Source organism: Musa acuminata, chromosome BXJ2-10, assembly GCF_036884655.1.
Source record: "Musa acuminata AAA Group cultivar baxijiao chromosome BXJ2-10, Cavendish_Baxijiao_AAA, whole genome shotgun sequence".
In the NCBI taxonomy this organism is placed as follows: domain Eukaryota; kingdom Viridiplantae; phylum Streptophyta; class Magnoliopsida; order Zingiberales; family Musaceae; genus Musa; species Musa acuminata.
In genome coordinates, this window is record NC_088347.1 from 31,157,562 (window position 1) to 31,183,803 (window position 26,242).

At 40.7% G+C, this 26,242-nt stretch overlaps 3 protein-coding genes across 5 annotated transcripts; all 3 read left to right on the top strand.

Annotated features, from left to right (window-relative positions):
* Positions 1-4,841: 4,841 nt before the first annotated feature.
* On the top strand, positions 4,842-6,424 carry LOC103968798 (bZIP transcription factor 44-like). The gene has a single exon (XM_009382115.3). It carries the CDS (start codon positions 5,593-5,595, stop codon positions 6,055-6,057), a length of 465 nt encoding a protein of 154 aa, XP_009380390.2. The 5' UTR covers positions 4,842-5,592; the 3' UTR covers positions 6,058-6,424.
* A 3,562-nt stretch (positions 6,425-9,986) lies between these two features.
* Positions 9,987-12,194, top strand: LOC135624318 (protein CASPARIAN STRIP INTEGRITY FACTOR 1-like). Its single transcript, XM_065127798.1, has 3 exons — positions 9,987-10,528; positions 11,537-11,592; positions 11,892-12,194. Exons 1-3 carry the CDS (start codon positions 10,375-10,377, stop codon positions 12,030-12,032), a joined length of 351 nt encoding a protein of 116 aa, XP_064983870.1. The 5' UTR covers positions 9,987-10,374; the 3' UTR covers positions 12,033-12,194.
* A 6,585-nt stretch (positions 12,195-18,779) lies between these two features.
* On the top strand, positions 18,780-25,079 carry LOC135625138 (uncharacterized). 3 transcript variants are annotated; one of them, XM_065129500.1, is made up of 5 exons: positions 18,781-19,203; positions 20,550-20,568; positions 20,656-21,012; positions 23,379-23,413; positions 23,520-25,079. In XM_065129500.1, the coding sequence occupies exons 3-5, from the start codon at positions 20,682-20,684 to the stop codon at positions 24,612-24,614; spliced, it is 1,461 nt and encodes a 486-aa protein (XP_064985572.1). In that variant the 5' UTR covers positions 18,781-19,203; positions 20,550-20,568; positions 20,656-20,681; the 3' UTR covers positions 24,615-25,079. The 3 variants fall into 3 exon arrangements, with proteins under 3 accessions (XP_064985573.1, XP_064985572.1, XP_064985574.1); XM_065129502.1 differs by having other exon boundaries at positions 20,759-21,012; XM_065129501.1 differs by having other exon boundaries at positions 18,780-19,203; positions 20,550-21,012.
* The last annotated feature ends 1,163 nt before the right edge of the window (positions 25,080-26,242 follow it).

Sequence of the window (26,242 nt, forward strand, 5' to 3'; positions counted from 1 at the left end):
AGGTGAGTAGAAAAAGAAGAAAACAAAAGAAGCCATTTCGTCTCATTCATTGTGAGCCGAAGTTCCAGGGTTAGCTGGTCGAAATTGGTGACGGGTCACGAGTTAGAGTAGCGATCGGGTTTTCTGGAACGCTGCAGATGTGGATATATAGGCCAGGCTTCTATTAGCTAGAAGGGCACAAGGTGGGATGGTTCTCTCACCAAAAGGGAGGGGAGATGCTTGGGTTCTCGTCATGCTGTTCCTCTGGAAGATTTCCAGAGGTGGTGCGGGGAGCCCACAAAAGAGGAACTCCCATCGTGCAATCACTCTGGACTTGATCGGGGCCGGCAGTTCGATCTCCTGTTGGCCCATGCATGCATCTGTTTCCAAAAAGACTCGTTCCAGTCCATGCATGGGCACCGATGGAGTTGGATTTGCCGCTCGTAATACAAATAAAACACATCCACCAAATCAACATCAAAGTTAGAAGAGGAGAAAACCAGAAAGATGGGAAAACTTGAATACTTCCACGATGCCATATTCTACCGTCAAGTGAAACGAGCCATGCCAACCGACAAAACCTCGTGCCCGTTTTCTGTCCATTTATACATACGTGTGTGTGTGTGAAATGCATAGAACTCGTGATGTTCTAGTCTTGAATGACCTCTGTTCCTGGAACGGATGGGGCCAATCCTCCCGTGTAATCATCTTTCGTTCTGCTTTGTCCGGATTCCAATTAAGAGATTTAATTGAGACACAAATATCGCTCGAATATTTACTTGGAAACGTACGAAATGTACGTGTAAACAGCAGTTTGGTCGGCATGGAGATGGGGAAAGTAGAGCAGCCGATCATGCGATGGGAGGGAAGGAGTGTGAGTTGGTGTCGTCGCACGCAAGCACCAAATTAACTCTTGCGCTGCCTTCCTCCCATCGGTACGCTGTCCACACAATCGCACCGCGTGCTCGGTGGGATCTTTCCTTTTGGATATATATATATATATATATATATATATATATATATCGTGATCTTAAACCAAATCAGCACCTTATTTTGCATTAATCCTAGTGCAGTTAGATGATGTTACCTTTACTTAGCTGCGCGCACCACCTTTAATTAGATCGACACGAGCTATACGTCAGGGGAGTACAGAAAACTAACACAGGATCGCAAAATGTTCAAACACATCATTCATTTACACAATTCATAAGCAATTACGTCAACATCCGAAACATACGGACGTACGGACTTAAGCTTGCCATCGCCTTCAAAGCAAAAGACAGCATCAACACATGAATTTATCTATTTTTGAAGAGATTTTACTTACCCCCACCTCTTCAAACTACAAAAGCCATACATCAGAAGCAGAGGTGAATGGCTTGTGTACCGATCAAGACTTGCTCTCCTGATAGGTGGCATAGTCGAGGAGGAAGTTTCCTGTGTTGACTCAACACTGCAATGGAGTCGACAATTCCACCGTCTAAGCTGTGGAGTGGTTCTTGAGATGAGGCTTTCGAGTGCCACTGGAGACACGTCCGACCTCTCTGTATAGCTTCTGCTTGTTTTTCTGGTTAGAGTTGGCCAATTGGTTCCTCGGAAACTGCGATCAAAGAGAAGAGGCAAAACTTATCGACCATACGTTCGTTATATGAGAAGTGAATACATATCAAGTGGTCAGTAGGGAGAAATAGGCCACGGGTCTAAAGCTGCATGCGTAGATTCCCCAGCTGGTGAACGCACCTTTTGCCCATGCTTTCCTGCAAGAAATGTCAGTACTTGCGATCGGCAAGTAAGGCAGTAGGTCACATGAAGGCTTCTCGTTATTGTCGTTGTTTGAAGTTGGAGATCCGACACCATGTGGTTCTATGCAGAACGATGCGTCCAATATCGAGGAGGGAATCTAACTGGGCCACCTTGGTCTACTTGGTCTTTTTACCAGCGTGCGGGAACCGGAGTACGATGCAGGAGAGTTAAGTACCAGTGCATTCCTTGACCACACCGACTCTCGTCAATGGCGTCTCATAGGGAGAAAATATCAACTCATCTACAAATGGAAGATGATCATAATGCATATTATGAGCTTTATTGTATGTATACTCTTGCAGTCGAGGAATCGTGATGACGTTGTGTCACTATTTTTACTTGACTAACATTTTTATATTTTGGTCAGACTTTTTGTTCGTCGTGTATGCCAAACACGTCACAAACACATGTTTGATAGTCCCGACGATTTATAATCTTTAATTAGAAAAAGCTTTGTACTTTCGAATATGGATTTTTAGCAGCTCCGTGGTTTTCCGAATAATCATCGTAACCTAAGTAGGCATTAGAGGTAAGACTTGACATGAAACATTTTTCTAAAGATGACAATTATTATCTAAAAATTAAATTTACTACAAAAAATGAAATGCGAAAAAATTGAAGGAAGGGGTCCCATCTGAAGTAGGAAACATCTTTATAACAGAGTTGATTGCAAAATATACTATACAAAATATTTATATTGACTAATAGTTATAACCACAGTTCTTTCGTCCTTTCGGTGCATCATTCGTATGCATGACCCCCACCCACCAAAAAAAAAAACAAAAAAGAAGGGGGAGGTCCTACAGGAGTCGAGTCCTTTTTAGTGTAAATGTTTCGCATGGGCATCTGATGCTTATGTTGACCAAGATCATCAAAGAGGAGATATTGTTTCCAGAGATTGGTGTGCATGCATCACTCATCTATACGTGAAAAAGCATGACTAGAATACATCGCATGGTGGGACAGAATTCAAACCTTTCCTCGCTTTGGAGCCGGCTGGGAAATCTAAAAGCATCACTCATCTCTTCCACAGCCATCCAATGACCTAAATTTCCACAAATTCGTTTGCCGTGTTATACTTTTGGTTGGTAGATCTGATTAGTTCGTCCCCGTCGGTATATTACGATCTATGCTTGACCACAATGTGGATGGGGCTTTCAAAAATGAATGCCAAGAATCTATGATGATGGATAGTGGCTAAGATGCCAATCAAATCCAAAGACTATATATGTAGGCCTGTTTGCCTCCACCAATTATTATTTATTTATTATTATTATTGTTATTTACCAATTGTTGTTATTGCTGTTGTTTTTGTTGCGGAGAGAGAGATTGCAGCCTCTCCCTCCAGGCATAAAAGTTGGAATGATGTGGACATCCTTTGTAAAGAGCATAGCAGAATCTATGGTCATCGATATAGTGCTAAAGACAAGGTTCTATTCCGATAACACATGCATTTTACTCGGACAGGGGTGCAGATGCGGGGACGGGGGTGGTTTCACGTTGATTCGCCAGCACTGAACTCGGATATGCCCTAAAAAATTAGCATATCCTGCAAAAAAAAGGTTAGAGACCGCGTGAATACGTCCATGAAGCTGGCCTCTTTTTTTTCTTTCATCCTGTGGATTAGAAGGATGGTTTGTAGCTATAGCACAAGGGTCACTTGGAGTCCGGATGCGTGCATGGCACCTCCAACAGTAGCTGCTTTAGCGTTCGATGCAATGCATGCGAACCTTATTATTCTTGCTTAGATATTTTATGTTACCATCAGAACATATCACTCCTGTACTAAAGATTCTCACGGTTTGCTTTTCCAAACACATTACAGAAACACAGCCTTCTAAATATACAAGGGGTGCACGTTCGTCGTTGCTCTTAACCGGATGGTGCTCTACTTTTTCTTATTTATTTACAGCATCTGTATCTGCTTCGTGACCTTTGGAATTAAGAAATGCAGAAGCTGATTTTGCACCACAATGATGACGAGGCCAAATTCCAAACTCCTACCTATTAATTTCGATCCAAACTCCTCTCATTGGCCGGGAGGAGGAGGAGGAGGAGGATTCGCGGACGGTGGTCTCACGACGGAAAAATGAAATAGATTTGTTCCGGTGGCCCATCGAAGCGCAGGATGTTGTGACCCATAAACTTTCTCTTCTGCCACCAGCACGCCAGGGAAAGGGAAAACGCTGAAAAGTTGTCTGGGCACACCCTTTCATGATCCTCACGTGTGACGGTTGCGGATGCATTCCAAAAGAAAAAAGGGAAGGGGTTAACTTTCATGAGAATAGGTCAAGAAGATGCATGGTAATCTGTGAATGAGATTTTCACCTTCTTCCATATGTGCAGTCTTTTCTCTCCCTAATCTGTCCGTCTTTCTTTCTTTCTTTCTGTATATCTCCTTCCGATGAACAAGGTGAGAGAGCTCATCCACATGCATTCAGATAATTTAACATACGTCGAAGGGAATGCAGCATGTTTTGAGTGATGGTACTAGGATGAAAAATGAGCAAGCTACGAAGGCCGGAGTCCAATAACTTCTCCACGTAGTCTGGTCTGACGATAAAAAATATCGGGAGAACGTAGATGGAGTGGCCTTCTTCTTACAAGTTTCCAGAAAAGCGCATGACATTTTTTTTCCTTTATTCGATGAAAAATCATCAGATAGATAATTGCAAGAGATGGAAAAAAAAAGAAAGGGAAGGGAGAGAGAGAGAGAGAGAGAGGAAGGAGACGCTGTTAAAACCTGTGCGCTCAGACGATGGTGGTAAGATTATGACTTCGGCAATTACCGATGGATTGCGTGTTCGGTCCAATAAATGAGAGGAAAAGGGCGCCCGCCGTCTGTCTGTCTGTCGAAAAATACCAATATATTATTATTATGAGAATAAAATAATTGTTTGTTATTAATTGAGAATAAAATAGTTGGAAGTTTAATTGCTCTGGGCTGTGCTGTCCAGCTGGAATTGGATTCTTGTGGGAGAGCCCATTTCCACCCAACATGCCCCAACAACAACCTCTCTCTCCCTCTCTCTCTTCATCAACATTTTAGATCTCCGTTCTCCCAGATTCTGCTTCTATAAATCCCACTCTCTTGGACAACCAATGCCTCTTCCCCTCGCCTTTCTTGCTTCTCATTTTCCACCTCCCATTTCTCTGTTTCCATCTTCTTAAATACTCAGCTTCTGCTGCTCTCTTCCCTGTTCTCTCTTCTCTTCCACCTCCTCTGGTTTCCTCCTCCTGTCTTCGACGTAGGAAACTGCCTTCCGTCCCACCACCTATTCCCCTGGAGCTTGGATTATTTGCTCTCTAAATCTAAACTCCCTCCTGACAAATCTAACTTCTTCGTGGCTGCTCCTGCCAATATTCTCATCTTTCTTTCTGCCAAGATTCATCACAAAATCTGATTTCTTTTTGCCACATCTTTCGGCTTCCGGAGTTCGGCCTACCTCCTCAGAAAACGTTTTCCTCTGTCGACACATGCAGAACAGGCTGCTCTTGATGTTTCTGATAGATGTCGCCTATCCTAAGTGAGATCCTCCTTTCGGGGTTTATGATAAATTCCACACTCAGGCGCCGGACGCATTTGGTTCAGTCCTTCTCAGTGGTGTTCCTTTACTGGTTCTACGTTTTCTCATAAACTTGTTTTCAGATCATACCACCTACATCTCTATATATTTTCCTATTACCTGCTTACCGTCTACATACAATCTCGATCGCAATAATAATCCTCTGCTCAATATCTTTTGGTGTGTTGCACTTCCATTGATAATATTTAAGAAAACTAGTGTATATATAGTTCTGTTAGGTCTCATGGCCTCTCCTAGCGCTACTTCTTCCGGTTCGAGCCGGATTGGGCAGTCCCAGTCCGAGGAGGACCTGCAGGCTTTGATGAACCAGAGGAAGCAGAAGCGAATGCTGTCGAACCGGGAGTCAGCGCGCCGCTCCAGAATGAGGAAACAGAAGCATTTGGATGATCTAACGGCGCAGGTGAGCCAGCTGAGGAAGGAGAACGGCCAGATCCTGACCGCCCTCAGCGTCACCACGCAGCACTACGTCGGCGTGGAAGCCGAGAACTCCGTGCTCAGGGCCCAAACGATGGAACTCACCGCAACGCTGCAGTCACTGAGTCAGATCCTTCACTACATGCGTGGTATCGGCAGCGCCATCGGTGACTTGGTTCAGCCGTCGGATAGCTTCGTGAGGCCATGGAACTTGATGGGTGCGAACCAGCCCATGATGATGGCCTCCGCAGACACGTCTCAGCTGTACTGTTAGACCGCTATCACGGGGGCCTCAGGAGGGACCCTTTCTTTTTTGGACTGATCTTTTTGGTGGTGTAATTCGTGATGCATCATGGTCCTATGCTACCGTGATGTTCACTATCTCGGGGTGTGATCGAGGGATGGGCAGAAGAAGAACATCTCGAACCCTAAGAATCTCTTTGGTGTGGACCAGTGAGTGAAGATAAAAAAGAAGAAGAAATTAAAGACGGAAGGAAAACCACGGAGGTGGAGAAGTGACCTTAACAGGGAACTGTGCACCCAAGTTTTTATTCTGGTCTCCATGTCATGTGGGTTACTATCCAAAGCAGCCGAGTGTAATCCTTCTCTTTGTTTTCTATCTAATACTGGCTTATAGTGTATTGCTCTCTCTCTTTCTCACAAGTAATTCCCGAGGTGAGATGCAAAAAGGTGCTTTGTTTGAAAACATCAAGATTGCGTCTATGTATGGATTATACCATCCAAGGAGTACTGCCTGGATGGTTGACATTCAAAATGCTTCTTTCCACGGTCAGATCCTCTGACAAATTGTTCTCTCTCTTTCTCTATATATAAATATTCATTTACGAACGTGAAAAATAGATGCAGAAGGTAGTCGATCTTAAGTGGACAGAAGTGCTTAATGGGTGGTTCCTTTAGAAGTGCTCTTGATCATGATATTAATGTTGGTTGCATCGTTTGGTCCATGTACTTACTTAGCTGAGAGCTACGTAAACAACAATAAATATTTATTTATTTATTTATTTTAAAGATATTAACTAGTTTAATCGGTAAAAAAAATAATAATATATTACAAAATTATGAGCCGGAATTTCATCTTCATTATTTATTCTTATAATAAAAAAATTATTATTATTATTATTTATTTTTCCGTCTTGGGACATGAGAACTTCTTGTCCTTGTCATGTTTGGCGTGGCGAGCGAGTGGACCACTGAACGCTGATGGCCCTGCTTTAAGTACCATGGTGTCGACCTATATAATAGCTTTCCTTTGGTCCACCGCACCAATATTATATCATATACATCTAACATCTGGAAGCGAACTCGATAGAAAAATAGCTGAACCCTCGCCCACTCTTTTTACCTATCAGCAGAGATATGGCCAAAAACTGTGTGATCTGAGATGCTCTCCTCGTTTGTCTCAAAACAGAAATCTAAGATCAACAGCTTTCTCGAAGCACAGGTATTTGATATTGCTTATTTAATGCATTTAGGTATGCGTAAGTTTAATGTATGCAATTTGATCGCCTTCCCTTTCGGCCACTGTTGCCTGCCCCTCCATCCGTCGATTAAATTAGATAGATTTAGCACATCAACGTCGACAAAGGCTGTCACGTTCAAATTCATACGAGACGGGAAGTTGTCAGACTTCTTTAGAATACAAGAAGCACTGCGAGCCTTCTTCAACATCGAGAAAGCTATTAACCGAGCGATGCATCGAGTTAAACACAAAGTTGGGTATTTTAAGGTATTAATCGGTAATCTTCTCTCGCCTTTATTATGATTCTGAAAGAGTTCTCCATGTTACAACTTTTTTATTCAATTAAAAGAAAAAAGAGACTTCTTTTTTCCATAAACGTATTGGCATCTTCATGCTACTATCTGTAATCTAGACGAACCTTGGATGAACGTGTGTTCAGAAGTTGACGAAATTTCTGCAGCCCACATCGAGCTCCACGGACGGTGGGCTGCACTCTGGTGGAACTTGTGATCTACACACTAGTACCGCCGACGCATGTCACGATGACGAAGTGACTTTGGTCGCATTGCTGGTTCAGATCGATGGCCTCGAGGCCAGTTGAGGCGAGAAGGAATCAGAAGGCCACCGCCTCGTGTAGTGGCTTTGTATTCCTGCGAGCTTTTTGCTTGTGGAAACTCGTACGACTCTGCACCACCAAAAGAGCGAGCCTCGACCGTTTGGTGGCCATGGCGTGATGAGCAGTTGGGAGGAAGGTGAAGTGAGGCCGAGAAAAGCTGATGGTGGTGGGTGGATAAGTGCTCACGCAACCACTGTGCGCAGAGCCTTCTTAGGAAAGACACACGGAGAGGGCTCGGGACCGCTGTGTCACGCAATCCTATTTGAAGTGGCCCAACCACGAGGTCAGAACCAGTCGGCAGGAAAGATGAACGTTCGAGTGTTACAGCCACAGAGATGGTGGAAGTGGTAGCGACGTCATGAGAAACAAAACGACCCTTCCCGTCCTTGCTCTTTCGCTTCGACCGCTTTTTCTGATAACGACCACTAGAGGAGTCCTTCGTTTGTGTTCGATGATGATGCGGAAACGAAAAGAAATCCTGTTTATGCATGGTTGGTGCGGGCTGACCAACGCATGAGAATTCCATCTCTCATGCTCGTCGACATGAGAATTCTATCCGGACAGAACATTGTTCATTCTATCCCATGGATCATTTTTCAGAACAAGCTCATTATCCCATTTAAACATGAAGGCACGTTCAACTTTCTGCCCCGGCCCGTAAAACTCTAGCCCACATTCCTACGTCCCACTCTGGACTTGCAAAGGCTCTTCTTAACAGGTATATGGTCTCCGTTCATGAAAAAGCTTCTAGCAGCGAGACAAATGCCCAGTCAACGGATGTGCTGTCTGAGACACGGGTGAGATAGATTAACGCAGATGTTGCATAGAAAGAAAAAGGCCGAATAGAGTGAGGGACGGGATGCAGCTTGTTATCTGCAACTGCTGCAAGTCCTCTCGAGAGATACAGTAACTATCGAGAAATCTAGGCTTTTAGAGTTTGTGGATCACGATCTGACTGGTCGAATCATGTCATGTTGCATCAGAAGCCTGGGGTCAATCAAGCTCGGTCTGTGAGTTGCTGGAATCTCAGCGTTTCGATGGGTCGTGCACGGCTCACCCTACGTTACTGCTGCGCAAGAGAAGGGGAACTTTGGTCGCATGTTCTTGCACATGTGCTACAGCACGATATATAGTGTCTCTAGAAAAAGATTCCAAGCTACTTTAAACTGTAGAAAAAAAATTTAATATATATATATTATATTCTAATTTCTGTGGGTTAAAACTGAGTGAGCCTTCATATTCATGTGAAAAACGAGTCTAAATAATTTGAAAAGGGAAATTGCTTTTATTACCTCCTCCAAAATGTGAGTGTCTCCCCCAAATCGCTTTCCATTTATAGAAAACCACATTCCAGGAGTTGCACTGGCACACACCGCACACGTGTCCAGGCCATAAGCCCTGCCTTGGATTTCTTCTCTCTCTCTCTTTCCACGCGATCGTTCATTGTCGGTTAATATATTTAGGCGAAAGATACTTTTGGTGCGCAGCTCAGCATCGGACGACGCAGCACTCAGCCATCGCATGACTGTGATTATTGTAGATAACATAATAGTGGTCAAGTCACTTTCCATAAAGTTAATTACATTAAAACCCACTTTCTGAGACTAAAGGCATCGGAATATTAAAACCTTACGCATCACTTCATTCTCCACCGTTGTCTTCCAGCGGGGTGGTCGGTTCCATGTCCTTGTCCTCGTCGATTATTTGAAGCACTACGCATCCACTTCGTTTACTTTTTATACACTCTCTGGTCCTCTTTAGGTGAAACGATGATCCCCAAGGTTACAGTGCATCGCACTCACGCATGGCACCCTCCTTTCTCTTTTATATGGGTCGGCTTGCTGCTGCAGTAGCTTCCAAGCCACTTTGATAGCCGCGAATATGTCACTACGGCTCCTCTTGTTTCGAAGAAAAGCCAGTCCCCTCTCTTCGTTAGACTACGACAGAACGTGGTGGTTCCCTTGAAGAATAAATGTTCCTCCCATCCCTCGCCTCCCTGCACGTACCAACATACTTAAGCGTCTAATATCAATTTCAAGAAAGAAGGCAACCAAATAGTCTTACACTACATATACATCGGGCTTTGTTTGAAATAAGTAAAGAGTTGAGGACACCCAGTAGCACCACCACTGCTTTATTCTTCAAGCAGCCGGTTCTCTGAAAACAATGCTTATTCTATGGTGGTTGATGGCTTAAATCTCAAGCATGCTGCGGTGTTGCCATCTCGATGACTTGCACGCGCTGAAGTCAGTCTCGGAGAGAGAGAGAGAGAGAGAGAGAGTCGCTTATGGCTACTATCTAAGCTCCTAATGCTCCATGGAGAAAGTACTGTCTCTCCACTTTTTCTACGTTTAACTTAAAACTGAGAGTCCAGTGGGATTCGCCTTGTCACGTTTAAAGAATTGACTCTCCAACGCACCCGATCTCTCACCCGTTCTTCGCCAACCAACGCTGCTGGTTGCATTCCATTCCGAAGCCTCGCTTCTTATCTATCTATGCGCTCGGAGAAGGAGGAGAAGGAGAAGAAGGAAAGGAAGAATTTGCGACGGAGTTCAGGGAAGATTTCCATCATGGTCTTCGTGGCTCCCAAGAAGCTCACTGTCCTCCTAATTATCGTCTTGGCTTCACTTCCATCCATTGCATTGGCAGGCAAGTCTTTTGGGTAATTTCCATTCTCCTAGCGTAATAGGCTCCATGCTGGTTAGAGTAATGCAGAGAACAATACATTCTGCAATATGATCAAGTCGAAGCACACACCAAAATTAGTTTACTTGACAGGTTCACCTGATTTTTTTTCTTGTCGCTATTACGGACACAGCCTTCGTTAACAAACATAAACTTGTCCTTCGCTAATCGAGAAGGACAAGTTTCTCCTACTTCTTTTTTGTTTCTTTCGTTTGAACCGAGGACTACTTACTAAAAGAAGCATCAAGAGCGTGGAAATGAAAGCAGAAGGAAGAAGAAACAAGGGCTCAGAATAGATGAAGGAGAAGTTTGATATATGGCGCGCTTAAACAGCTTTAATCACGCATCCAATATCAAAACCATCTTTTATAAGTAGCGTTTAATATCTGTACCTTTTTCTGCTTCTCGTAAAAATGACAAATGCTACGCAGAGATAGTCATCATCAAATAAACCGATCATAATATGTTTCTTAACCCTTTCTTTTAGACTTTAGTAAGCTCCTCAATACGTGTAGTAAGCATATCTTGATGGATCCTTTATAAATGTTTAGCTTCTTTTCTCTAGCTACTACCTCATATACGTCTCGCAAGCTCCTCAATGCTATCTATATATGAAGTATGAGGTACTAGAAAAAAAGAAGCTAATGCATTTATTAAGGATCTACCAAGAACCCAGAATCAGAAGCTAAGCACTTTGTATATGGAACGCTCGCTAGTTTTCCATTTCCAGTGTGTAAGATGCAGCTTTCTTTTTCTAGGAGAATATAACGAAAATGTATGGATGGTCACCCACCCCAAGTGACAACATCCACACCGTCAACGAAACAGCTATAAACTTTGAGAACATTTACTCGCAAACTACATTCTTGATATGATTTTTTATTATTATTTTAACTTTAAATTGTAGTAACGTATGAGGAAAAATATTCAATAGGTTTTGTATGCACGCTTCATTTGTAATGGATTTTGCAGGGCGGCAAACAAGGATTTTTGGTAAATACGCAGCACCAGCGGGGTCCACGATGAAGGTAGATATCCGTCAAATCTAATTATAATTCTGAGGTATATACGTACATACCGATGATGACTAAGAAACAGAACGAGAGGCAAACGAGAATTGTGAAGTAGAGAGAGGTGTGGTTCCAGTAGATCACACAAACTCCTAAAATCATGCCAAAAGAAGAGCCAAGTAAGAAGGCGTTAGCCAGAGGAAAAATCCTTGTTTTGCGTCTTCTCACTTGAGTGATTACGTATCACTAGTTAGACAATTTCAGTTTATCTTTCTTCTTATATTTCTTTTGACAAAGCTTTTTTGCATTGACGGCAGGATTTATCCAAGCATGGGTTGCACCAGCAACAAATCTCCATTGTTCATTACAGGATTCTCAAAGTCAATACAAAAGACTACGGAAGCTACGATCCTTCTCCATCTCTTTCCAAGCCTCCTTTCAAGCTCATACCCAACTGATCTAATCGAAGTTGCTTGGTCCTGGGGAACAACACTTGGTTACTTCGAGCTAATGCTTTCATTATATGTGATCTATAGTTAAGTACTGTTTGGTTCCTAAGATATGTATCGGAAGTTACTGTCTTGAGATACAAATTTATGCTCATGTCCCTTCCGTTTCCATGTGAATATGTCATGTGTGATGAAGCAAAATATATTAGATGCTACAATGGATGATCTAAGTTACCCACACATTATTCTTACAATAAACCTCTTTGCTTTACATGTACTTGGATTAGATCATTCCATGAACATGGAAGAAGGTTTCAATTGCTTTCGAACCGTGGTTTTCAATTTTGCTTCAATGATGTTTATATATATATATATTAACAGGATGAATAAAGTACTTAGTCGGTTCCTATCCTTGTCCAAAAACAAGTGCTTGCCATCTTTCGGGTATTAAAAAATTTGAACGATTTCCCCTGGATTAAAAAATGTCAAGAGACATTTGAGAAGCTGAAACTTGCCAAGTTGTCATGACTCTCATCCATTCCACGTGAGGTTCTCAACCTCTATTTTGCTACCATGGAGCAAGCTACTAGTTCGGTAATGGTGTGACACAACTCGTGAGTCCAAAGACCCATTTATTATGTCAACCATATACTAGGTGGAGTCGAGGAGTGATACCTCTCTAACAAGAGGTTGGCTTTTATACTTGTATTAGTGGTAAGAAAGTTTCGTCCTTATTTTTAAGTGCATCATATACAGGTGATCACCAATCAACTACTCAGACAAATCCTTGCACTATTTGATATCTCAGGACAGATGTTAAGATGGTTGGTAGAGCTGGATGAGTTCGACATCTAATATATATCGAGGGTTCTCATTAAGGCTCAGGCATCAATAGATTTCATATTGGAGTTGACACCCTAGCCCTAGGATGAAGCCGACAAGCATGGACCCTGTTCGTAGACAACTATATCACATTTAAAAGGGGTGGCACTGGACTTATCCTAAAAGGTCCATACAAGTAGATATATGTGGAAGCTTTAGTTGCGAGTTCAAAATCTTCAATAATGAGGTTGAATATGAAGTATTTCTCTTAGGGCTTTGACTCGCCGAGAACTCTAGGTGTAGGAGTTGATAATGTTTAGTGATTCATAACTAGTCATAAGCTAAGTTGACAAGAGCTATAAGGCAAAAGATGAAAAATGGAGAAGTATTATATGTACTTTGTGTAGAAAATACCCAAGCTGATGCATTAGCCAGGTTATTCTTCAACCAAGCCCCAAGGGAGGGGTGGCTAGTAGTCGAAATGCTATAGACTCAAACCATTAAAGATTATGACATGGCTATAACTGAGGAGGAACATGCTAGTCATAGGTGTCCTGTAAGCCAATCATGTGAGTGATAACACGTGTGACTTGACACACGGTCTTTTTGCTTATTATTATTATTTGACATTTTATCACTTTACATTACTTGTTACTTGAATATATTGTGATGTCAATGGATATGTGCAATAGGAATTGGATCATGATGATATTACGATAATATGACTGATTCGCCTTTAAATAGAGATACTAAATAATCCTGGTTATAGATTACTCGAGAGGGTCATCGAGATAACTGGACAAACTAGTATGTTGTATACCCGTCCATATGATGGATGCAGTTGGTCTCATAGTTGCTCGTGTGGGGACACCAGAGATACAATACATGTGCTCATTGAAGAATGAGTTTATCGACATACGAAATGCTGGATGGTTGATAATGTCTTATTGTTAGACAGCGATTCCGTAGTTCTATTGGTATATCTGATCCTTAGACTTGAGACACGAAGGATGCTTTGTTTGAGTACTTCACTCTTTGATACTAGACTTATAAGTCTAGAGATTCCAGATCTAGTACAATCGGTCATCGAGAGTGGTAGCAAACTTTATGAAGACTATTGAGCGTCGATAGAGGATCATCTGATCTCGCTGTCATAAGAGGAATATCCCATGTATTCTCGCTTAGACAAATCCCTAGCTAGGATCATTCATATTGAAAGAGAAAGAGTTCTCCGTGAGAATTTGAAGAGTGATACTCGAGTAGAAATCGTATGGGTCTGACAGTACCATGCCCGATATATGATCTTTGGGATTTTAGATAGATTAAAGACTATAGGTATACAATAACTGAAGATAGACAAATCCAACAAATTGTATTCCCCTATATCTTCTGGGGATTACGACGTAAAGGCTTAGTACGTCCGTAGTCGATTAATCAAGTAAATTATTATGAAGATAATAATCATTAAGCCGAAGGAGTTCTGACATGTATGACTCATGACCAGCTCAATATTAGGCTTAGAGGATCACACACATATGTTAAGCGTTGCGATGAGTAGAGGTTCGGATATAAGATATTCGTTGGAGCCCTTATCTTATTGGATATCCAATAAACCTCTGAATTATTGGATTATATGAATGAGATCTAATAAGAGCCAATGAGAAATTATTGGATAGAGACCCACTAATCCAAGAAGCTTGAGTAGTTGGATAGAGATCCAATACCTAATATGATAGGGTTCATAAGAGTTATGTTAACAGGGGACCTTTATAAATAAGAGAGAACCAATGGTTTATAGGTTAGAGTCTCTTTGGTTTGTCATCTCCTATTCTTCTCTCCTTCTCCTCCTCAGATAGTAGGTCTAGAGATTTGAGCAGCATCGTCGCAGCTCTACTATGTGGATCACTGCTAGAGATGATGATACTTGACCTCATTCACTCTCTCTTGGAGATCTGTAGGGATTCAAGGATATATGATCTCCCTAAGTAACACAATATTTAATATACATGATTTTAAGTTTCATGAATTTTGGGCACCAATCTTCGTATGATGACAAACACATCTTTGGAAAATATGAGTATTTTATTTAATGTTGTTATGCTACGCATAGGATGTCGCCCCCCTAGATTTCCCTACAGAACTAGGTTGGATCGACGAGATCCTATGCTATGAGATAAACGAGACATTCCTTGTTGATCCCGCGGTGGCTTAAAGGGTTAGGTGTCATCGAGCATAGTATTACATAATTAAAGATTGCTTATATCGAAGGTCGTCCAACTAATCTTTCCTTAGGTTCCTAACACCGTAAGAAGCTAACAAGGTGCTTGTTGAGGTGCATAAAGTTGTTTGTGGGGAGCACATAAGTGAATATACCTTTGTATTCAAGGTGCTTTAATAGGGGTTCTACTAGTCGATGTTATGTAATGACACGATCTATGTCCAGAGGTGCCACTAGTGCCAAAACTTTGCTGAGGTATTACACTAGCCAACAGTCCATTTGAGCCTAATCGATTATACAAAACCCTTTACCCAATGGGGCATGGACATCTTAGAACCATTTTTACTAACTTCTAACTAGCCAAGGTTCCTCACCGTGGGAGCAGACTACTTTATGAAGTGGGTGAAGGTCGAGTCGCTAGCTTCAATGATTGAGTAACAAGTTGAGAGATTTGTATGAAATAATATCATTACTTGCTTCTGCTAGTCATAGGTGCCCTACAAGCCAATCACGTGAGTAATGACACGTATGACTTAATACGTAGTCTTTTTATTATTATTACTATTTAACATTTTATCACTTGATATTGTCTATTGCTTGAATATATTGTGATGTCCATAGATCTGTACAAATGAGAATTATATCATGACGAGATCATGATAATGATATCGATTCGCCTTTAAATATGGATCCTAAATACTCCCGGTCATAGGTTACTCGAGAGGGACATAGAGATAATCAGACAAACTAGTGTGTTGTATACTCGTTCATATGATAGATGCAGTTGGTCTTATAGCTGCTCATGTGTGGTCACTAAGAATACAATACATGTTTTCATTGGAGAATGAGTTTACTAATTGATCCACTTACATAATATTGGATGGTTAATAATATTTTATTATTAGACAACGATTCCGTTAGTCCTAGTGGTATATTTGGTCCTTAGACTTGAGACACCAAGGATGTCCTATATGAGTACTCTACTCTTTGATACCAGACTTATAAGTCCAGAGGTTCCAGATCTAGCACATTCGATAATCGGGAGTAGTAGCCAAACTTACAAAGACTATTGAGTATTAAAATGGTTGAAAGGGGCACTGCTCACTCTATAGCCCTCCTGAGCGACTTAGTAGCCACTTTTACCTTTGCATAATCGGAAACAAGTGACAAATCAGAATAATGTCGATACATTGGTATTCCATGATAAATACTATAAAAAAATGCCATGAGTTGAGCATTATTTGGGAAGACAATATTTCTCATTATTGAAGACATAACGTTATCATTGGGTGAAAAGGAAGACGAATGCTCGTCTCAATGCCATTACAAGTAGAAAGACCTTGGGATAGAATCAAAAGGTTACTGATCGAGTCGAAAAACTTGCAGGTCAAACTTGGTCAAGATAAAGTACCTAGTTCAAAGGTGATTCAAGATAGATGCTTTCACCATCGAATCACGGCCATGAGAACTCCTTATAAACTCAACAACCCAGCCTCTTATAAACTCTAATATTGCAAGGGTGGAGGAGGACATGACCTCCTCCACCCGTGCACTATTAAAAAATGTAGCACAAACCTCGATCGACTAGCGACTAGAGGATCGAGAATAACATGAATAAGAAAGGAGAGATATCCCGACTAGTGTTCGGTAAGCAGAACTAATGTGGAGATGAAGGACTTAATAACTGACCCACTTTATTAGGAATCAAGGTGAGAGGGGAGATGCTCCTAAGGAGGCCTCGGGAGTAAGGTTCAGAACTCTTAAGGCTCAAATGAAGGAATTAACCTCAAATAATGAGAGGAGAGGATTTATAAGGAGGAGACATGTGTCTCTCCTCCTATGATTAAGATAAGTATTCCTTCGGGGGTAGATCCTAAGAGGCTTGCCATGGCGGGAAGGTTTTAGACATGCCACAATAGATAGAGGACTTAAAATCTGTCATGACAGAGAGAGGACTCGAAATCTACCATGGCGAAGAGAGGATATGAAATATTGCCATAGTAGAGTAAGAACTGAAAGATCGCTATGATAAGAAGATCCAAAATCTACTATGATGGAGAAGATACTCAAAATCCTCCATGAAGAAGGAAGAATTTGAAGACTGCCATGGTGGAAAAATCTAAAATCCACTATGATAGAGAGGACATTAAAAATCCACCACGGTGGAGGAATAATTTGAATAACACCATGACGAAAAAATTTGAAATCTATCACGATAGAGTGGGGACTTGAAATCCGCCATGGTATAGGTACAGAGCCAAATGAGCATGAGATGTATGAGTCAAAAAATCTAACCCACACTAGGGTAAACCCACCATGGTAGAGATGCAGGGTCAAATGAGCCTAAGGCGTGTAAGTTAAGAAATCTGACCCACACGAGAATAAACTTGCCACAATGGAGACATAGATCTAAATGAGCTTGAGGCATTTGAGTTGAGAAAGCCGATCCACGTAGGGGCAAAATCACCATCATGGAGGTGTAAGGCCAAATGCACCTAAGATGCATGAGTTAGGAAATCCAACTCACGCTAAGGTAAATCCATCATGACGGAGGCTCAAGGCCAAATGCGCCCAAGACGTGTGAGTTGGGAAACCTGACTCATACCAAGGTAAATCTATCACAATATAGGCAAAATACCAAATGTGCCCAAGATGCATGAGTCGGGAAACATGACTCGCATCAAGGAAAATCCACTAATGTGGAGGCGTGAGGCCTTATGCGCCCGAGACAAGTGAATTGAGAAACTCGACCTGTGCCAAGATAAATCCGTTATAGCATATGCGCAAGGTCAAATGCATCTTAAGATGTATGAGTCGGGAAACTTGACTCACACTAAGACAAATTCACTATGACGAAGGCATAAGGACAAATGAGCTTTAGACGTGAGTCGAGAACCTTAACTCATGTAAAATGAAATTCACTACGACGAAAGCACAAACCTAACATGCCCGATACACCTAAGTTAGAAAAACCTCACCCGCAAGATAAGATTCTGAATACTTTCATACCATATAAACTAAATGACGCGCTACGAATTCCTCTTGCAAGTGAAGCATACATTCGAGGAGAGACAAATGATAAGGAATCAACTATCTTCAAACACGTGATTGCTACATGAGATCCAAGTTACCTTTCACCTATCTAGATATGTAAACAAATATTCAACGTAGGAAAATACAAACTTTCTTTTTATTTATTGTGAAAAGAAAGATAATCATAAGTTTACTTTTATTTCCTTTATGATAAAGAAGACAATCCAACCCTTCCCTTTATCATTAAATAAAAAATATTTTAAATATTTTTTTTCTTTTAACTATTCAAATTTATTTTTAGAAATCTTGGATTATTAAATTCAGCATCGAAGGGATTGAGTCGGACCCTTTTTCAACTTCGATTTGTACGTAGATGATATCTCGGGAGCATGATATTTATATCTCAAAAATATTATAGATAATCTACGTATATGGGTTCGGACTACGTTAGCCTGACGAAGCCTGACGAAGAAATCAACTGTTTTTTTCCTTAACACATGAATTTTTTTTATTTCATAATTACGAAAATAACACAAACCCACGATCACGATATTTTCCGATAAGTATGTCGGACCCCTGACACGAGTCCGGGTTTCTCGCTCAGACGCTGTTTAAGTGGACCCACATCAGCGGCGAGTGAAGATCGGCGGGTCTGCTCCCTAACGTGCTCGTTCCCGTCTCTTATGTACACACCCGATCGCTCTCAGCCACACCCGTATCCTCTCCCTCTCTCAAACCCTACCAACAAGCGGAGGGTAGACGAAGCGAAGCGGGCGGAAAGTAGATGCCCTAGTTTTCTCCTTATATGGGAGCTTGGGTTTTCGATCGAAGAGAGGAGAGAATAGGATAGGATAGGAGAGCAATAGGGGAGGCGTTGCTTCGGTCTTCTCTCGGTTTCTCCGCGAGGCCGAGGACCCGTGGAGAGTGGAGCAATCCGCGGGTTGGATCCGAAACCCCCGAGCTTACTTGGCTGATCCCGAAGCCGGCGGCGGCGGGGCTTGCCTTGACCTGATCGACCTGATGCTCTCGTATCGTAGTTTCGGATGCCATAGGCTTGATTTGTTCGTGCTTTCTTTCGCTCACCAATCGGGTTCTTCAGCCCTTGAGGTGCAACTCTGTTTATTGCGAAAAATACTTTTTCTTTCTGTTTTTCTTTTGTAAAAAATCGGAAATTCCCAACTCGAGTAGTTCTTTAGTTTTGTTATTTTATAAAATTGAGATTGTAACTGCAAGTTTTGGTACTTAGAGAAGATAGCCTAACTAAGTAGGTGATGTGTTGCCTCCTTCGGATCATATAGTTTTGGGTTTAATCGAAGCCTTTTCATGTCGACAACTTGGACTTCCTTATGCCATCTGATCCGAAGAAAGTCATCTTCACGCCACAATAGCTTTTATCTGCTTAAAGGGCTTATCATCCTTTCTTTTGGTTTGTAGATGTATCGTAAAATACTGAATCGTCAAAATCGAAATTTTACAGGAATTTGTTTTCTTTCAATCCTTCCTTTGTTATTTTTTTTTTCGGTGGCGATTTCTCAAGGAGCAACGAGAAAATAGTTGGAATTCTACTAGTTTCTATCTGAATTTTTGTTGAGATAAACTTTTTAACTTCTTTTAGTTACTTTTTTTTACTGCTTGTTAAGTAATGATAAGTGCTAAGTGTATCTGCTGATGATTAGAACTATAATCTCAAAAGAGTCCCTTTTCTCTGGCTTAAAATTTCCTTGTTTGATTTGTTGTTGATGATTCGAACTGTTACTTCACAAGACTCCCATTTTTGGGTTACACTTTTCTTGGTTTGTCTTGCTATTGATTTTTCACTGTTTTCCTTTTTTTTTCAACTAATTGATGGAAAGGGGAAATAGAATTTTACTATGAGAAAAAGTTGGAGGATTTGTGGACTACATATTCAACCTAAATTTCTACTAGTTTGATGCATGACTGGCTCATCAAGGCAATCAGGGCAAGTGACTTTTAGCTTTACATATGATGCCTCATGCCTATTACAAAATTTTATAGTTTACGCCTTTTTTTTTTTTCTTGGTGGTCACCTTCTATCATCCATGATAAGATTGATGATCCTTTTACAGTGGTACACTGTTGGAATCTCTCTCTCTCTCTCTCTCTCTCTCTCTCTCCCTCTGTGTGTGTGTGTGTGCATATGTACTTGTCTGACTGACTTGACGTCAATGGCTGATTTAAATGTTTAATCCAGCAAGCTCTGAGAAAAAATTGACAGAGTTCAACATTTCTTGCATCTCCCAATTTGAAATAGGCCGGATGAGTTTTCAAATTGTATACCCTTCTAGTATGGTGCCTCCTTTTGTTAACTAACCTCTGTGGTTCTAGTTGATGCTTGCTATTATTCTCTCAAGTTTTGAAAAATTTGTTTCGTAAATTTTCATTTATGTTGTTCTGCAGCATCTGAATACTTGGCATGCATATTCTTTTTGTAGGAATAGCTGGAGATTGAAGGTATGACGTTCTCTTTTGAGTCTCTACATAATCGGGAACGAGCCTGTGACTTCTGTTTGTAAATTCAATCTTATTCTAATTTCTTAGAAAAGAAATTCAGTACCAGAACCAACATGGGGGCCAATTGTTGTGTGGCTGTGAAAGACAAACCCCTGCCGAGCCCAGCTCAGTTTGATGTTTCAACATATAGGAACATTAGACGCTCTCCTACTTGGAGCTTTCGGTGGGACAACCGAACACACATAGAGGATGCCATGGATAATGCTGCTCAATTTTCTCATCATCATAGTGGGAATGTTGGACCTCAGATTAGGAGCGAGTCACCCACTGGAGCTGAAAGCCTTTTTGTCAGTGGTAGTCCATCAGATGCTTTCCATTTAGAAAAGTGGCATGAATCTCCAATTAGGTCTGGGAGTGCTGGGAAGTTGAAAGATGTTTCTGCAGGTAAATATGCCATAGTTCTTCTCTCTTGTTTGATGTAGTGGTATGTTTTTCATTGTAAAAGAAGAGGATTAAGGTAATAGAAATTTAGTGTTAAATCCTCTTTGTTGAAAGAGTTTGAGATGGAAATTGGATGTCTATATATGTGTTTTCTTTATAGATATTTAATCTCCTTTTTATTGTTTACTTATCTAGATCCATAGAATGTGATCAGGCCCAATCTTCACAATCAAACTGTCTTTTTTCAATTAAACCCAGATTATTTATGTCTAGTACTATTTATGCCTTGATACAGAATTTGGAGTTACGTACATACAACTTTATGAAAGGCTGCATTTTCATCAAAAAGATTAATTATTTAATCAGCAGCTTTATAGATTTTGCTTGGTATTAGAACTCTTAAACATGTTCTTGCAGAGATCTGTCAGTACATCAGTAGTGCTGGATGCATTTTCACTCTGTGTTCTTGCAACTCAATATAAATGCAGACAGATTCTACCAAAGATATCTCATACTGGTTCCGCCTATGATCCCTCACTGTTACACGTCAAAAAAACTTAGTTGAACAAAGTGCATATGTTTAGCCTGGTAGGTTGTCTGAAAAATTAAGTAATATTATACCCTTCATAGACTACCAGTGGGATATGCTGCTTATGGATAATGTTTTACTGGGATTTTTCTTTGGTGGTTTACTGTAAAGTGGAAATCTTAGTGGTATTGATGGTTTTAGTCTGAGAGATAGTCTTGTTAAAACATGTGTCCAAAGGATGTTTTAACTTTTAATAAAGGAGTATGTATGATTTCGGGAAAATATCATGAGGACAAATCAGCTTTATGATTTTGGGAAGATAGAGGATGTAAGTAATACACTGCAATATGGTTTTATGATTTTTCTTGGGGTCTTTATAAAACTATATGCTTTGGAGGTGTGGCAGTTGCAAATGTTATCTTAGGAAAGAAGGTTCATAGTTTTCTTTAATTGGTTCACTTCCCATCAGACTTTTTTCTCTCAGATGAAACTAACCTTGGGCTATATGCTTTAGCAGCTAAGTCATGTGCAATTGTTATGTTAGTACTGAAGGTTCATAAATCAAACCTTGGGTGAGGACCAAAAGGTTCAGAAAATACGTTTGAATTTTCTGTACAATTAATGAAGGTTTGACCTAATGCCCAAGTCAGTACGAAACGGGCTGACCGGTATATGGACAAGTCTGTTTCGGATGGTATGTAGAAAACTAACCTGGTATTGGTCGGTATCGATTGTGTATGGGTCGATACGATTGAAACTCAATAATTACCAATCGATACAGGTTGGTAATAGTCAGATTGACTGACCCATGACGGGTCAAATCTAGCCCTAATAGTCAAATTGATCAGTGGCGCCTCCTTTGGGATTTTGAATCCTCTCCCTCCTTCACTTGCTCATGCACACTCTCATTCACTCTCTCATTCTCACACACTCACTTATTATTAAAATTCCTAATCGGTGATTAGTGGTAATCAAGCTCTAGATTAGTGATTAAAGTTCCTAATAAAAAAGTTAAATTCAAATTTACCTTCTTATAACCTATATTTTTTATTCATTTATGGTTTAGACACATTTTATTCTTATTTAAATATGATTTATATACCAATAAATTAGGAAAAAACTTTAAATGATTTTTTTGAATTTCCAATCATTTTTTGGAAAACCAGTATTACCAATGCACCATGTGTTGTAAGTTGGAGTCGATCTGTATGTACTAGTTCGTCCAGTGATCGATACACCGAGTCAGCATGATACCGTGTTCCTTGCAATTAACAACTACTTTTTTGCTATAATATTCACAAGATGGTCGATTTGTCACATACTTTGATGAAGCAGTTACTCGTAATTTTGCAGTGGGATGTGAAGAAAGGGGTCGCTTTAAATACCTAAGTTTCTCTACCTAAGCACATAGTTGGATAGTACTGCAGGTGGATAAAGTTGAAGAAATACTGTGAGAAGAATGCTGAAAAATTGCTTTAGTTGAAAGGATGTGATTAAAGATGTCATCTTCGGTCCACAATACCAAAAAAATACCTTGCACATTTTTTAGTATATAAACTGTTCCTATTAAAATGACGTGGGAAGTATTTTTTCACATACAAGTGGTATGTCTTTATGTTTATTATGTAAATACATCATATGTATTTGCTGATTGTGCATCCGGATCAAAAACTTGGGTAGTAATACGTTATCTCTAGGACTTTGATGAGGACATTTGTCTGTTGCTGTTTCTATAAGTAAACCAGTCTTCCACTTCTAATAACTTGATACTACAATTGTCTGTGATTTCTTGGAAATTTTAATTTTTGGCATTTCATCTAATATTATTTTTATCTTACAGATGATCAGTCCATCAAAAGCAATTCATCCCGCAAGGTGAGATCGAATAAACAAAACTAGTTCATTCTGATTGACCAAGCTTTATGGTGATGAAACTTTAGAATTTACTTAGTCTCATGGTACCATTTTATTCAATATTCAGAGTAAGGGCTCCCTTAAGTTGTCGTACTTTGCAAGTGCTCCAGACGTCAAATTTTCGAAATCAGTGCCTTCAACTCCTTCCTCATCTTCATACAAGGCAGATCCATCATCTTCCAGGAGCTGTTCTCTACCATGTGATCCAACTTCGTCAAGGAAGGCATGCCAATCCCCAGGCTGTCAACTCTCTTGGCAGATATCTGACGGCAGCAGGATACCATCTCTTCATTCCCTTGATGAGAACAGAAAAATATCAGTTTCAGTGCCTTCAACTCCTTCCTCATCTTCGTTCCAAGCAGATCCATCATCGTCTACGAGTTGTTTTGTACCCTTAGATCCTACTTCATCGAGGAGGGCATGCCAATCACCAGGCTTTCAACTCTGTCGCCAGATCTCAGATAGCAGGATACCATCTCTTCAATCCCTTAATGAGAACAGTTCTCCCGAAGGAAGGCACTCTTTTGTGCTCTCTTTCCGCAGCAATGAATTGTCTACAGGAGGTTCTCATGGTGAGTCTTCTGATGGATGGTCGATGCGGACCTTTTCTGAGCTTGTGGCTTCCTCAAATAGGGAGAGATGGTCATTTGACAGTGATAATCTTACCTCCAGTAGCAGCAAAATAACAGGATCAAATCCTCAGCAGACAACACAAGTCTCTCCTGATCAGCCGACTTGCAAAGTATGCTCGAAGCTATTAATGGAGCATTGTGTGGTTGCTGTTTTGGTTTGTGGACATATTTACCATGCTGAATGCTTGGAGAAAATGACGACTGAAATTGACCGCTATGATCCAACATGCCCTGTCTGTACACATGGAGAAAAATCTGCAGCAAAGCTATTTAAGAAAGCTGAAACGAAGGCTAGAAACAAGCTCTCCAGAATTGGAGTAGCTGACAATGAACCACATGGAGATGCTATCTGTGATCGTCATAAGAAGGTTGGTGACGGACCCAAGATGGGTGCCAGTTCTAGCACCCAATCGTCTTTTGGCAGGTCATTTTTGAGGCAACGTTTCTCTATTGGTAGATCTTCACGGTCAACAACTGAAAATGAATCTAACAGGAAGAAAGGCTTCTGGGAAAGATACTGGAGGGAATGATTGTAGCCTTGCCATCATTCTGGTAATGGTTCAAATTCATATATCATATTTGTCCAAGAGCACAAGCAGGAAAAGCATATACTTGTGATCTGCCCACCCAGCTATATTCTCCATGAAAACGGGAAAAAGAAAAACAATGTTTCTGTTAATATGGTATGGTAGAAGCGAAACTTATATAGTTCAGGTGGTACAGAGAACTAGCAGTGAAGTTCCAGGCCTTCTTTCTCTCTCTCTCTCTGAAAAGTTATATTAGTTGAGCCCACCGTTAATATTTCTGTGGGCTCGTTTTTATTGTTCATGTTATATCTTTGCTTAAAAACTGAAGTTAAATAAGTCGTGGTAGTATAATCTGATGTGATAGTCTAGACATGTCCCGCTGTGTTGATGAGCATGTGTCACACGGAACTGTGCTCGAGATGTTCGTTCAATGACAGGAGGTGCAATTAATCATTAGCTATTGCTTTACTTTGATGCGGTGCTTCTGCATCTGATCTTTGCTAATTTGTATGTGCAGTGGGTCGGTTGTATGCGGTACTGGTCGTACAGGTCGATCGTTCATAAATGTACCTCAGAAGGATATATGAGTTAGTGTTTGTTAGTTGCGATCTCCCTCCATTGGCTTTCTAGATATAAAACTTTATCCCCGCTTGAATACTATTTGATTCTAACCATTCACTATGAAGGATCGGATTCAGAAATCCCTTAACTCGATCGTCGTCAAAGAAAGGTACTAGAAGAAATTTAGGAAGAAGAAAGAAAAAGAAATAAGAACCGTATCAATCAACCACTGAGTGGGTTTCCATTTATCAAACTTCAAATTATGATCGGATAATCTGACTAACAATCTTTTAATGAGACTGCAAGTAAACGTCCAATGACTCAATAGACGGTGCAAGGGGTCAAAAAAAAACGATCGAATCACACACACACACACACACACTCCTACAAGCCGTACTAAGGATCATAAAGTTTGACCCATATAACTCCCTCTTCCTGACGAATTGACTTTGAAAACTCAAAGTGCCCGAGTTCTACCGCACCATGGTAGATAACGCTAAATGTCAATAACTAAAAGAAAATCATATTAATCGGTAACTAATAAATTACATAATGTCAATCGTAAGTAATAAATTACATTATATATATATATATATATATATATATATATATATATATATATATATGGAAGTCCAAGCAAGCCCCCCACTTGAGGATGCAAGAACATTGCCTTGAATATGTCCATGGTTTGGTGTCGACTCTTCATTTCCAATCTCCTTGGCCTTTGATTCTCGAATGCAGTACCTATGCCCGACGCGGGTGGTGCTTCCTCTTCGTCTCAGGTTTAATGTGGTGGCAGCAGGAGAAGCCACAGCAAGCAGCTGCTTGGTTTCTAGATTCTCCAAAGAAATCTTGATTGGCTTCCCAACCAGAGGAGGTTATTATGGAAAGGACAACTAGCTCGGTGCATCCAATCATTTCATTGTGTATAAGAGATCAAGATCTTGTGCTCGTGTTCCCTTTGTGGTTAGAGTAGGATCTATACAAAAGTTGTGCATTTTTAGATGAGAATTATACAGCAAATTTTAAGGTGGAAAATGTGAAAGCGATACGCTGAGAGAGGCGGAAGC